This window comes from Paroedura picta, chromosome 11 (assembly GCF_049243985.1).
Source record: "Paroedura picta isolate Pp20150507F chromosome 11, Ppicta_v3.0, whole genome shotgun sequence".
Lineage (NCBI taxonomy): Eukaryota > Metazoa > Chordata > Lepidosauria > Squamata > Gekkonidae > Paroedura > Paroedura picta.
The window spans coordinates 38,246,342-38,260,307 of NC_135379.1; the positions used below are offsets into that span (position 1 = coordinate 38,246,342).

The 13,966-nt window shown below is 41.2% G+C and overlaps 1 protein-coding gene across 4 annotated transcripts in view; it reads left to right on the forward strand.

Annotated features, from left to right (window-relative positions):
- The first annotated feature begins 4,292 nt into the window (after positions 1-4,292).
- The window catches only part of CNOT10 (CCR4-NOT transcription complex subunit 10), a 30,025-nt gene continuing 20,351 nt past the window's right edge, over positions 4,293-13,966 (forward strand). For 3 of the 4 annotated variants that reach the window (XM_077302764.1, XM_077302765.1, XM_077302767.1), the window contains exons 1-8: positions 4,293-4,516; positions 5,383-5,477; positions 7,054-7,215; positions 8,815-8,965; positions 9,549-9,691; positions 10,061-10,147; positions 11,467-11,550; positions 12,606-12,723. In XM_077302764.1, the coding sequence (XP_077158879.1) occupies positions 4,495-4,516; positions 5,383-5,477; positions 7,054-7,215; positions 8,815-8,965; positions 9,549-9,691; positions 10,061-10,147; positions 11,467-11,550; positions 12,606-12,723 (862 nt within the window). In that variant the 5' untranslated portion in view covers positions 4,293-4,494. Of the gene's footprint in view, positions 4,517-4,737; positions 4,864-5,382; positions 5,478-7,053; positions 7,216-8,814; positions 8,966-9,548; positions 9,692-10,060; positions 10,148-11,466; positions 11,551-12,605; positions 12,724-13,966 lie in introns of those variants that run through there. The other variant, XM_077302768.1, reaches the window with a different exon arrangement.

A 13,966-nucleotide genomic window follows, 5' to 3' on the forward strand; every position in this document is an offset into this window, starting at 1 on the left:
GAACAAAGGGGGGGAAACAGAGGCATTTCTTCTTATAGCCAGGCCGGGATCCTACACATTTACATCATCACTTACATCCATTTCAATACAATAAAATCAGAGTCCAGTAGCACCTTTAAGACCAACAAAGATTTATTCAAGGCGTAAGCTTTCGAGTGCAAGCACTCTTTGTCGGACTAAAAACTGACCATCATAACAGTAGGAATATATAAGCAAAAGTTAATCCAGTTACATTAGTAAACTGTGTCACAGTCGGTTCTTAGTCCGACAGAGTGCTTGCACTCGAAAGCTCACGCCTTGAATAAATCTTTGTTGGTCTTAAAGGTGCTACTGGACTCTGATTTTATTATGCTACTTCAGACCAACACGGCTACTCATTTGAACCTACCATTTCAATACAGTTCTCCTCTTCTTCCGTAATGAGAGGGCAAAATCCCAGTCCCTCAAAAAGGCATAATTCAAGCTGTCAATGGCCACAGAGTACAAACAACCTCCTAAAAGCAGACAACCGAAGCTGCCAAACAGCTCAGTTATAAATGAAGGTTCAAGCACAGTTCTGCAGGGCTATATTTCTGGCTCTGGGAACCTGTCAAGCCAGACGCTTTTGTCTTCCTTTTCTCCATCATGTTTTTTTATTGTGATGACAGACTTAAGACAAGGAAAAGGACTCGTTAAATGCCTTTCTGTGATTATCTCTTACAAGCACCGAGGGTCAAGGCGAGGAGGCAGTAAAAGATCAGGGTAATATTCATGTAAATGCGCAGTCACTCAGGTAAATCTGGTAGAGCAAAGATCTCGCTTTCTGCAACGGAGAATAACAACGTGCTTAGGACTTTTTGTTTGAGGACTGCCTTATCAGCTACAGCAGGCCTCTATTTATCACTTACATTGCTTGTTAATTTAAGCCCAGCTTCTATCATGCTTTAACCACATTTAGCCTACTTATATCTATGTCCTGGTGTTCAGGCATTAATATTTTAAAAATGAGAAGGATTTAGTTTGCCTGAATGCCCTGTGCTGAAAAATCTTGTTTTCCATCTCAGAAGTGTTTGGATTTGCTATGGTTACTGGAAGTAAGGGGAAATACACATGTTTGGTGGCCTTCCATGATGGGCAGTGCTGTTCTAAGCAGCATGACGCCAGTCTAAGGCCTCTGACTTTGAAAGATATAGAAAAGGAACCCTGCTTAGGTTGGCATTGTGAAACGACATTCAGAAGAGATTCTATGGTTGAATCTTGGCATAAAACCAAGTGCTCCTTAACTCTATAAGACCAGTTTAAGGGGTTGGTTATTAAATGGAAAGAAGCTGTAAACAGAGCTTGTCCCAGGGCTTTTGGCACCCCAGGCCAGCTACCAAACAAGTGGAGAAGTAACTGAGAGGTTCTAAAATATTTATACTAACATGGGCATATCAGGCACAACCTAGCCAAGAGTTTTGATGTTATATTGATTTTAATGGGGAGAATAGGGTTGCTAACTCTGGGTTGGGAAGTGTCTGTAGATTTGGAGGTGAAGCCTGGCCAGGGGAAGGAGCTCCACAGAGGTCTGAGACCATAGAGCAGGGGCGGCCGTACTGTAGCTCTCCAGATGTCCATGGACTACAATTTAGTATGAGTGTAGGGAGAACCATAGTTGGGCTATCCCTGCAGCTTCATTTTCTCCATGGCAACTAATCCCTTTCGTCTGAAAATCAGTTGTAATTCTAGCAGAGCTCCAAGCCCCATGAGACTGGCAAACCTAGAGGAGAATTAAGCACATAGTATTGTTTCCCATCACTAGAGCAAATAAAGAATTATTGTTTGACATATTAGTAGGCTCATGGGTTGCATTTGCCCAGTGTTGCCCAAAATAATAATAATAATAAAAAAGTGATTGTCTACACTGAATTCTGGGCAAATTTAAATAATAGCATAATTCACAGGGGACCGATTTAATTGCCATATACACAACAAACCAAATGTTCACCTTTTTTTGACTGGGCTCTGGTAGGAAAGACTCATCAAGGCCAGCTGATGTTATCCTGCCACCCCAAGCAAGAAGCTGCCAGCCATTGGTGGTACAGGCCAGGAGATAAGAAAAGGTGCAAGCCACACTCACCACCTTCTCCCACAATGCCAGGTGCTGGGAGGAAGCTGAGCTCTGGAGGTATATTAGCATCCTTTCCTCATCACAACAGTCCAAGTAACCACTTGGCCACTTGAGCAAAAAGAACTGCCTAGGGGCACGTGATAAACTCCATGGCAGAACATGAAGTTACAACAGCCCTATGGTAAGACAAGCTGAAGGCTCTTGTGGCGGTGCAAATCAACTCTCTGAAAGCCACTCAGCTCAGACAGGGTGTGTTGGTTCAGCCACTGTGTCCTCCTGTGGTGGTACATGAGGCAGCAACTGCTAACTTCACACTGATCCTTGATGCTGTCAGATGGTCCACGCTAAGGAGTCTTGTGATGTGAATGGGACTTGGCTGGGCTTGTTCCTAGCTGCCCATTAGGGTTGCCATCCCCCAGGTGGGGCCTGATCTTTTCTCAGAATTACAGCTGATCTCCAGACTACAGTTCCTCTGGAGAAAATAGCAAAGGAAATAATCCATGGACAAGGATGTCTCCTTTAAGCAATGCTGAAACCTGATGCTGGAACAAGGTTCCAGTCAATCCTTGTTTCAGAGAGATTTCCTCAGCAGCAAAGCCACGGATTATTTCCTCCACTTAATTTTGGATTAATTTTGTTTAGGATGCAGCTTTGGAGAGTTGGACTCTGTGGAGTCATATACCTGCTATACTCTCTCTCTTCCCCAGATTATGCCCTCCTCAGGTTCTGCTCCCAAGTTTTTAGGAACTTTCCCTGTAAATTAAATGGCCAGTCTGGGCCTGGTAGAAACCCTAACCTAACACAACAGGCAGACTAAGGAAGTCATCAAAGAAGTAAAAGTTTTATTGCTTTCTCAACATCTATATGATGTTTGGACTTGTTATTAAAAATATGTCAAACACTTAATTATACAGAGGTTGTGTTTTGCCCTTAGGGTAAAATAAATCAGGAAACAAGGCTTCTCCTATCTTTCAGAATGGCAACTTTTATATGTTTCCAATGCTATCACGCCAAGTGGCATGACTGTTATTTTAAAAAATCTCAGCCTATATTGTGAATAGTATTTTTTTTAAGGGGGGAAAATAAACAGCCTACCCCAGCTTCAGATTTGAAAGACTTAAAAAGTTAAAGTTTTTTTTTAGGTTGCAGAGTTAGATACATTTATTTCATTGGCTGCAAGTAAGGCTTACATTTAGATCCATTTCATTAATCAGGCATCTATTTGAGAAGAACCTCAACAAGGGCCAGAGCCTTCTCTGTCCTGGCCCCCATCTGGTAGAATGAGCTCCCTGAAACATTTTATGTAAACCACCCTGAGCCCTATGGGAAAGCAGTATAAAAATCTAATAAACAAATAAATGGAAAATGTTTTGTTACATTAGATACTAAATTGCCACATACCACCACCTAGTGGCAAGATCTTGTTTAATAAGATATTGGTACTTGTCCTTACCTTTCCAGGGGGAAGATAATACTTTCCAGAGAAAGCACTGCCATGTTTTTAAACTGGTTCTGGAGACTAACAGTACAGCCTTAAGGCACTCCTAAACAAAGTTCTACCCATCTGAGTCCATTAGCTCCGCTTAAGGCTTAAGCAGAGTTAATGGACTCAGATGGGTGGAACTTTGCTTAGGAGTGCAGTTATGGTGCTGCTGTATTCTATATACCAGTATGAAAAAAAGAACACAAACGGAGACAAATTCCCATGGTACCTCACAGATGCTTCAACCAGGAAAGTCACACCTCTCCCGGTCTTCAAAATTCCAGCTGCCACCTGAGACCATTGCCTGTTAAGAGGACCCCCCGCAGCCACTGAGAAACATTCACATTCTTTTCATTAATCCCTGACCCACTATAGAATATCTTATCAGCCACCTTCAGAATACCAGCAAATACTTTTGCAAGTTAAGCAATCAGATATTTTCCAAGACTTCCCTTGGGATCCCCTGAACATTTCTCCCCAGATCCCATCAAAGAAAGCACAATTCATCTCTCTATATATATTTCCCCCTGGGAGCAGAGGAACATGGGAATTGTAGTCCATGGACATCAGGAGAGCCACCCTAGCGTCATCCGTCAGGCGCCTCGGCATCTTCTTCTCCCGCCGTGGCTCCGCCCCTCAGCTTTGATAAACGAGCCTCGCTCCGCCCACTACTCGGCCTAGCGTGACGCGAAAGGGGAAGGCCTTCCGGGGAGAGAAAGACAGAGGTTTCCCTTCCTTTTGAACCCGGAAGCAAACGTGGTCGCTGTCAGAAGCCGTGGGGTGAAAATTAGCCGCTCCCCGCAAGACCCGCTGCGGCGTTTCTGAGGCAGGGCCGTTGTTGAGGCGACGGAGGCCGGGCGCCGGGCTCCCTGGAGGGCATCCTTATTCCGCGTGCGCGCTTCCGCCGGGTCCCGTGGCGCAAATGGCAGCCGACAAAGGAGGCGGTGAGCCCCCCACAGGCTTCTCCGTCTCCCTGTCTTCTCTCTCCCCGCGGGACGAGAGGAGTGGGGAGGGGGATTCTTTGAGGTAGCGGCGGAACGATACGCGTGTTAAGCGCCTTTCAATTTCTTTTCCCTCCCATTGGACGGAAGCGCTTGTTCCTCCGCGTGGCTTTGGAAAAGACGGCGCGCGTCCCAGCAAAGGATTGCCTGGGGATTCTCAGGGCATTTTTGAGCGGGAATCTAGACGTTTGCAACTGGTGCTGGTGGTGTTCGTACTTTTATTTATTTTTAAGGAGTTACCTTGAAGCTCAGCTAGTGGGAAGGCGGGGTGGAAATCTTTTGAATGAAAGGTGATAGTCAAGAGGGCAGACTTTTTGGCTTCTCTTCTCCCCTGCCGTCTATTTAAATGTTTAAAAGCTTATTTGTAAGTGTGGCATTCGGTTCTGACGCTGGTGGCACTAAATGTTGAACTTGTGTACCTTTAACCAGGCTGCTGCTGTTTTAATCATGTGCATGTAGCAACTAAAGCAGAATCATTCTGTGCCCATTAGGTATTGGTACACAGTATGATTTAGAGTGAGACCTAATTGTCTCATGTGCTCCCTACTGTATGAAGTAAATCTCCCCCTTCTCACTTAAATTGCTTCCTGAATTATTCATTCTGCCTTTAGTCTGTAATGTTATATGCTATTAAAGGCTTGTTGTTGTTGTTGTAGTCTGTAATGCCATAAAAAAGAAACTCCCAAACCATAGAATTGCTGTATTTGACATGGATGGTTAAGAAGAATGCAACATGAGCAACATTTTTTCTTTGAATGGCTTGAAAACATGGTTGGAAATAACTGTTGTTTTTAACACTCCTCTTGTAGATCAGGGAGCAGAGAAACATGAAGGTACAGGTTCTGCTTCTGGGATCACTGACCAAGAGAAGGAGCTATCAAATAGTGCACTGCAAGCTTTTATGGTAAGGTGATTTTTGAGGTAGTAAATAATTATTTTAAAAATTAGCATAATAGAACCATTATATCCATGCTGGCATGTTTTGCCATAAGATTTAGAACTTCTGCACTCCCTCTAAACCAATGGTTCTCAACCTTCCTAATGCCGTGACCCTTTGATATAGTTCCTCATGTTGTGGTGACTCCCAACCATAAAATTATGCAAGTGTTCTTTCACAGAAATTAAACCGACCAATGGCGTGAAGATCCATTGTTCATGGTTGTATATAAATTGGTTTTTTCCTGGGTTTCTCAGTTCAGTTCTGCCTCTTGTCCTGCCGAGCTGCACTCTCAAAGACTGTGCAGTGCTGGAGGCACTGCTGGAGTGCTGGCGGCCGAGCGTGGGCACCTGCAGGAGGAGCAGCAACAGTGGCAGCACCCCCCACAGCCAAGCTGCTTGCCCTGCCACGACCCCTGTGAAAGGGTCGTTCGACCCCCAAAGGGGGCCCAATTCCCCAGGTTGAGAACCACTGCTCTAAACTAAACATCTTAGGTAAGGTTGCAAGAACACAATATGGTGGCCTAAATAGGGCAAATGGAATGATCAGTTACTTCACAATGCACTTGACATCATTGACTTAAGAGATTCATTGTTGAGGCACTCTTGTGTCTTTGCTTATGGAAGCTCAGTTGTGATGTTTATGAGCTCTCTTATTTACTGACTGTGCCCCTTTCTAGAGGATAAGGACCCAATTGCACTAATTTTTATAATCTCAGAACTTGCTGTTGCAGCAGGCATTACATGAGCCTTCTCGTGAGACACAGTCAATGGAGAATGTAACCTATTGGGAGTAGTAATGAAACAAGTGAGACTTGGTGCTTGCTTCTGACTTATTTCTGGCCACAGTTCAAAGGGCCAATAATCATTTACTGTACTTATGTTAATGTTTATTACTGTCTACTATGTTACTGATGTGTACTTACTATGGATTTTTCCCCCTGAGGCTTATTGAGCTTCCTTTTATGGCAGGGAAGTATGCGGTCTGTATAAAAGTGGAATAATGCTTCTAGCTTTAAACTATGCTAATTCTCTAGTGATTGCCCAAAAAATGTCTTCTTGTAATGATTTCATCTCATGCAGTATTGTGAGTTAGTTCACTATAGTGTCCCCATATTACAGGTAAGAGAACTGAAGAAATGCTTATTCTTGCCAATATAAGTCATTCTCGTATACACATTTCCATCTTGAGTTCAGTTAAACTAACCTGTAAAGAGACTTCACTATAAGAATGTAAAACTGCTTTTGACAAAAAAATGTCACTATGAATGTCTCTCAAATCTGTACAGAAGTCACCGCCACCACCACTCGTGAAATCTAACATGAGAAGTTCAGATCTATTGAGCTTTCTAAGATAGCAGTTCTTTTTTGTAACTTCAATATCGTTCAGGCTGACTGCTTAGAAGAACTTGCTTACCATTTTAGGAAGGGGGGAAAATATGAGCAAATCCACTTTGCCCAAATTAGTTGCAAGTGTTTTGAAATTCTAGGTTTAATAAAGTATTTTGTCTCAAATCTTATGTTTTTGATTGTGTTATTTACAGGCTGGAAATTATGAGGCATGCCTGCAGCACCTTAGCTGCCTGCAAGAAATAAACAAAGATGATTACAAAATAGTTTTGAACATGGCAGTTGCAGAGTTCTGTAAAAGTAATCAGACAACAACAGATAACTTGAAACAGACACTAAACCAGCTGAAAAACCAGGTATATTATAAAACTTTGCCTTGTGTTGGTATTTTTCTTTCTTCAGATGCACTCTTTTATTTATGTATTGTATTGTATTGTATTTCTATACCGCCCTCCCTGGAGGCTCAGGGTGGTTTACATTAAACTTATAAACAATACATGAAACAGTCTTCATTAATAATCATACAATAATAACAGTGGTTGTAACTGTATAACAGTATAGTAAACAGTATAACAATAATATAACAGTACAACAATGCAACCGTGCAATGGCACAACAGGTCCTATTCTATAGAGAGACTTCTCAGAGGTAACAGTTTTTCCAAAACGAACAAAAATGTTGTTGGTCAGCTAGACTTTATAGGGACGTCTGTTATTCTTTGAATTTTTTATGCAAAAATCTTTGTAAGCAAGCTGTGAGTCTCTGTGGGGGTGGTAGATGGTAGTGGGGAAGATGGCTTAATTCTCAGTCGTCTGTTTATCAAAGCAGCCACTTGGGGTGCTATGTGAGAGACTCTCCGTAGCCCCTTGGAGCTGGAATGGCACAAATGGGGAGGTAATGCTAGGCTCTTCCTTTACTGCTGCTGTCCACCTCCAGTGGGCTGCAAAGATTTTCTGAGGCCCAGCAGCATAACTGAGGAAGGAGTGTGTTCCTCTGCTTATATTCTTGCCCATGCTGGATTGGCTGGAGAGGTCCTCTGCAGTTTGCCTTGAAGGTGAGCGGTGGTACATGAGCAAGGTCCCTCTCACACCTCTTTCTTGGCCCCAAGGTTGGGCCATCATGGGAGCTGGGCAACAATGGTGAGTATATGCCACCAATTCAGGGGTGGCTAAGTGAGTTGAGACAGCTCTATATGCCCTGCAGAAACAAAAACAATGACTTTCTGTTGCATGTGACTTATTCTTCATTCTGTTTTGCCTCATAGATGGGCTTGATAAAATTAAATGTGATAGGAATATGAAATTATTGAAGGATGCAGACCTGTGCACACTTCCAGTCACACTTTGTGTTAGTAACATTTTATCATTTCTGTAGAGTCTTGTTTATTCATTTTATTAAAAGTCTCTACATGTGACAAATGGAGAATTAGCCCACTTGAAATAAGAGAAGAGCACCTTTACAGGAGTAGTTGTTTGTGCTCAGACATCTTGCCATGTTATGAAATGTATTACTGAATTATTTTGTGACCTAAGAGATGTGTAGGAAGTCACAATTGGTGGTCCCTAAGTGATGCTTCCACTTCATTTGTTGGTGATCCAGGGGCAGCAAAGCTTGTCACTTGACTTACTGGCAGGACACTTGTCACCTCTGTATGTGTGTATAGGAGGCTGTTGTGTATCATGTCTCACTTCCCAAGAAGGGACATCAGCAAACTAGTTGCGCATTGGGATGATCTCTTTAAATCTAAAGATGTTATTTTTATGTGTTTAACTTTATATTAATATGAATCCTTTGTCTAGTAAATTGTCTTTGTGTATTGGTACATTATGAAATCCTTTATCAGACCTTAGTAATGAATATTTATGTATGCCAGTTTAGATCACTAGCCAAGAGTTGTTTTCAGTTGTTATCAACGCTAGCAGATTGGATCCAATGGAGCTGTGTTGTACTTGCAGGTTCACTCAGCCGTTGAGGAAATGGATGGCTTAGATGATGTTGAAAATAGCATGCTCTACTACAACCAGGCTGTTATTTTGTATCATCTTCGGCAATACACTGAAGCTATAATTGTTGGAGAGAAACTTTACCAGTTCATAGAGCCTTTTGGTACGTTGGCAGAAAGAGAGAGGTTCCTGGTATGAGGTTTTTTTCCTCAATGACTGAGCAGACTGAATACTTTAATTTAACTTTAATAGCTGGCAAGCAACATAGTGATTCAGTTATTCCTGCTGATCGTAATTAGATTTGTTAAATGTATTAATGCCACAAGAAGCACTTAATATATCTTAATTTAGCTGTTAAACTTTAGCTGTTTTAATGTTCTAATGGTAAAATCCAGCAGCTTGCAGGCTTGGCCAGTTCCTAAATGAGAAGCTGTATAATAACAGATATAGAACCATCTGCTTAGCTGTAAAGATGTAAATAAAATGGCTCAATCACAGAAGCAAATATGCAAATGAGTAAGCAACCGCTTTGCATTTACACACTCCTGTATCCATAAAGAGATCAGAAATGTGCAGGATTTAATGTATAATTTTAAGCAGTTGTACAAGTGGTATTTCATTGGACTGAGTACTTTTCATAATCTGTAATTGCTGTTTTGGGTTTGTCAAAAGTTTGCTTTGTGGTAGAATTCTATAACCCTTTTGGAATGGTTTTATTGTGTATTCATGTCTTTTTTTGTGTGTAGAAGAAAAGTTTGCTCAGGCAGTGTGTTTCCTGCTTGTTGACTTGTACCTGCTGACTTGGCAAGCTGAGAAAGCCTTGCATCTGCTTGCTGTACTGGAAAAAATGATTTCACAAGGAGGCAATAACAAAAATGGGAAAAACGAGGTGGGTCTGGCAGAAGGCAGTATATAAGTCATAATTTAAAAGTCCTTGTAATGCTTAATGTTAGACTCCTGGTTGAAATTATGATGGAATTGATGTCATCTTCATTTTGTTGGGTGGTTTTATTCTTGTACATGGTGCGTCTTCGTTCTGTAAACCACCTTGAGTCATCTGGGGCATAAATGAATAATTTGGCTTTGGAATATTAACCAAGAAGCTGTAAGTGACATGGGAAATTTATTCATTTTCTTCAGTAACACTTCAGTAACACTATAAAGGTTACACTTTCAAGAGTTATGGGGTATTCTTCTGTAATATGAATTAGTTGGCTTTGCAAACTGACAGTTGTTTCACCTTTCAATTTGTGATCAGACAGGTAATAACACTGGTAAAGAAGCTTCCAATCACAAAGCTGAAAGTGGAACCCTAACAGAGGCTGCTAAATCTAAAATACATCAGGTAGGACCCGATCTGGGCTGTTTCACTCCTAAATATGTTCTACTTAAACATGGGTGTAATTTTGAAAGATGCTGCTTGCTATTTTGCATTTTTTTAATTGCCCTGAGACCAGTTCACAAACATGAATCATTTATCTTCACAATTCTTGCTGTAGATTTAGTGCGTTTGGACTAGGTTGACCTTTCAGTTGCCACTGATGCCTGGCCATACTTTTCCTAGCCGCTGTTATTGCAGCTTCTATTCACCCATCTCTGTGTATGGTCCCATTTGCCTCAGGGCTTCTCATCATCATACTATATATAAAAGTTACAACATGGATGAAATGCTGTCAGCTTGCATGTTTAACTTGAGTATTTTACTTGTACACTTTGTAAATGTCATCCTTTGTACTTCTTTAGACTCCTCAGATTGGTAAGAAACTAGTAAGAAATGATTATGTCACAATGCTTGAAGTGGGTACTCACATGATCTTAAGAAGGGCCCTGTAGGATCAGACCTGGAGTTCATATAGTCACATAGTCCAGCATCCTGTTACAGACAGTGACCAGCCAGTTGCCCTGAACAGCCTCTTCCAGTGAGGCCTTTTAGAAAGTGCAAGTGACATTTTAGCAGTGACCTGGATGGCCCAGACTAGCCTGGTCTAATCAGATCTCAGGAACGAAGCAGGATCAGCCCTAGTTAGTATTTGGATGGGAAACCACCAAGAAATTCCCAAGTTGCCATGAAGAAGGCGGCAATGGTGAACAACCTCTGAATTAGGGTTGGGCACTTCGATGTCCGAAGTGGCCGTTCACGCCCGAAGCAGCCAGTGTTGCGGTGCTGGCTGCTTCGGGCGCGAATGGCCGTATCGGATGCTGAAGCGCCCAACCCTAGTCTGAATGTCACTTGCTTTGAAAACTCTACAGCAGGGATAGTCAAACTGCGACCCTCCAGATGCCCATGGACTACATGGAATTGTAGTCCATGGACATCTGGAGGGCCGCAGTTTGACTACCCCTGCTCTACAGGGACACTGTAAGTCACTTCAACTTGACAGCATTTTTGTACACATGTGCCCTCCCCCCTTGCACACACACAGTATGATTTTAATTACTGACATTGCTTATAATATGTTTCTTGGAGTCTTTCATTTAAAGGTTTTGAACAGTTGTTAAATGACTGGTTCAGAAGAGCTGAAACACTGTTGAATTAAACCTCGCCAATTAAGCAAAATTTCAATATATTATTTTCCAAGTATGGTATCCAAAGCAACATGATTTAAAAGTAGCAAGGATGCCTTTAATACAGTATGATTAAGACTGCTTTTCCATTTTCAACAGTACAAGGTACGAGCCTATATTCAGATGAAATCTCTGAAAGCATGCAAGAGAGAGATCAAGTCAGTTATGAATACTGCTGGTAATGTAAGTACCCTAAACGGTCAACATTGGAAAAGGGAATTATTGAGCAATGCAAACCTATAACTGATCCATTATAGCATTTAAAAAGACAGAGCTTTGCGTTGAGGCTATAATTAATTTAGGCAGGGCTATCTGTTCAAAATGGGCCATTGCTTTATGTCCGTCACTCTGGATTGTTGTGCTGCTCTTCTTACTCATTTAGCCTGCTATTGTTCTTGATGCTTCCAGGTAGCTTGACTGATTTGTTATAACTTAACCTGCTTCATGGTAGCTTGACTGATTTGTTATAACTTAAACCTTTTCACCCACCCCCTCAAAAAGAAAAAGCTTTTGAAACTGCTTACAGAGATTAAAATCTGTTGAAATCAGTTGAAAAGTAGAAGGGGTTTTCCATGAGGTTTCACTGTACACATATAAAGGGAAGGGTGCTCACCTGCTGGAACCATTATTGACAGCAGGTATGTAAGAGGAAGACAGCTTTCAGTTGGCACTCGATCCAGGTGAGAGATGGAAGGTAGGGGCTTCTAACTACTGACTCTTTCCAGGAAACAGAATGTTGGCATGTGATAGCAGGCTTAGGAGAAAATCATCATCAATTTCAATCAATAGATTGTTTTGCCACCAAAATGTCACACTTAAAATTAGTCTTAGTACTCCATAGAGGTCTGATAGTGCTATATGAGCAGTTTTGCAAAGTCCCTTATGAGCTTGCATCCTTTAGGACCCTGGGTACTGCTCCTGGTCCACATTCTGTATTATTTTCCAGCTGCTTTTGTGTGTTTTTGAATTCTTGCTGCCTTGGTAGAGTTTTTCTCCTTTGATGCCTGCGTAGCTAGTCTGTTCATTTTATCACCCTCTGTTTGTATCAGTTGTCCTTCGGACTACAGTGAAAACTCCTTCCAAGATGGAATGTACTCTCTGGTGGCTTTCTGGTTGACAGATGTGGTGTCATGTCATAGGCAGTCCCCTGCGTCTCCCATTTAGTAACTGAAGCAATAAACTATGCTTCCAGCTCCTTCCTTCAAAATATCAGTGATTGGATTTTGTTCCCTTCCCAGTCTGCCCCTTCTCTGTTTCTGAAAAGCAACTTCGAGTATTTACGAGGCAATTATCGGAAGGCAGTAAAGCTGTTGAACAGCTCAAACATTGCTGAACATCCAGGATTTATGAAGACAGGTAAAATAAATTTCATGCTTACAAACAGAACTCCGTGCAATGTTTTTATTTTCCTTGCATCAGTATGAAATGTTTTATGTACAAAATCTGTGTCTCGCCTTTCTGCCTGTGCAAGGTGGGTAACAATTCAAAACCTATATGACTAATTTTTTTTAAAGACCACTCTAGAGCATCATATTTAGTAAACATAACAACACGCAATCTTAGAATGGCCCTAAGATCTTTGCGGTTTGAAGTGATGCCACCAGCCATGCTCTCTGGGCAATATCTCCAAATACCCACAACCCAACACCTATGTATATGTGGAAATCCATCCGTAGAGGACCTGCCCCACTATGTTTTGGCTTGTCCCCTGTACTCTGTGAACCCAGGGGCAAATTCCGTGCCAAGTTATTATCAAACTCATACCCTATTTCTGATTTTGACAAAGTCACCTATCTGTTATCAGATGCCAACCCCTATATTTCATATAGGGTGGCACTTTTCACTCTGGCTGCCAGGAAAATCTGAGCCAAAGCATTTTTACAGGAGTCTCCACCTTGATACACTATTTCCCCCCTCTTATTGTAACTCAGTAGCCCATGTTTACAATTTTATGTACGCAATATTGGAGAAATAATTATTTTATTTGTATTTGTATCATATTGTTTTAATTGTACTTTGTAATGGCCTTTGGCTATATACAATAAATGTTATCATATCGTATCATATATGACTAAATTACGTTTTAAAACCATTACACCCAATCCTCTTTATAGTTGCAAGTTTCTTTCCATTTTCTTCTTAATTCTGAATACTGTTTGAAAACCAAGATCTCTATGCATTGTACTAGTAAATTTAAGACTATTGAAAGCCTGTTCTGAAATGTGCCCCCTTGTAGCACTGCTTTCTGATGAGAACAGCTTATATTTTTACATGTTGTACAAATGTTAAATTTTGGCTAACTACAGAGAATTTAATTTTACAACATCCCATTTATTGACATATTATAACAGTACATTTAGTACAAATATTATATGCAGTTTATGGAGATTCAAGGTGGACAAATATTACGTTTGCAGTTTCAGCTCTCACAACCTTATGGCAAATTGTAAACATATTGCTGCCTTCTCAATCAAGCTAGGATTCTGACTATTCATTAAAAACAATACTTTAATCTGGTCAGAAGATCTAGTTTTTCTGTTAAAAATGAAGATAAAAATTTTACCTGAATGTCCTCATAAAGCAGGCAATGCAATAAAGC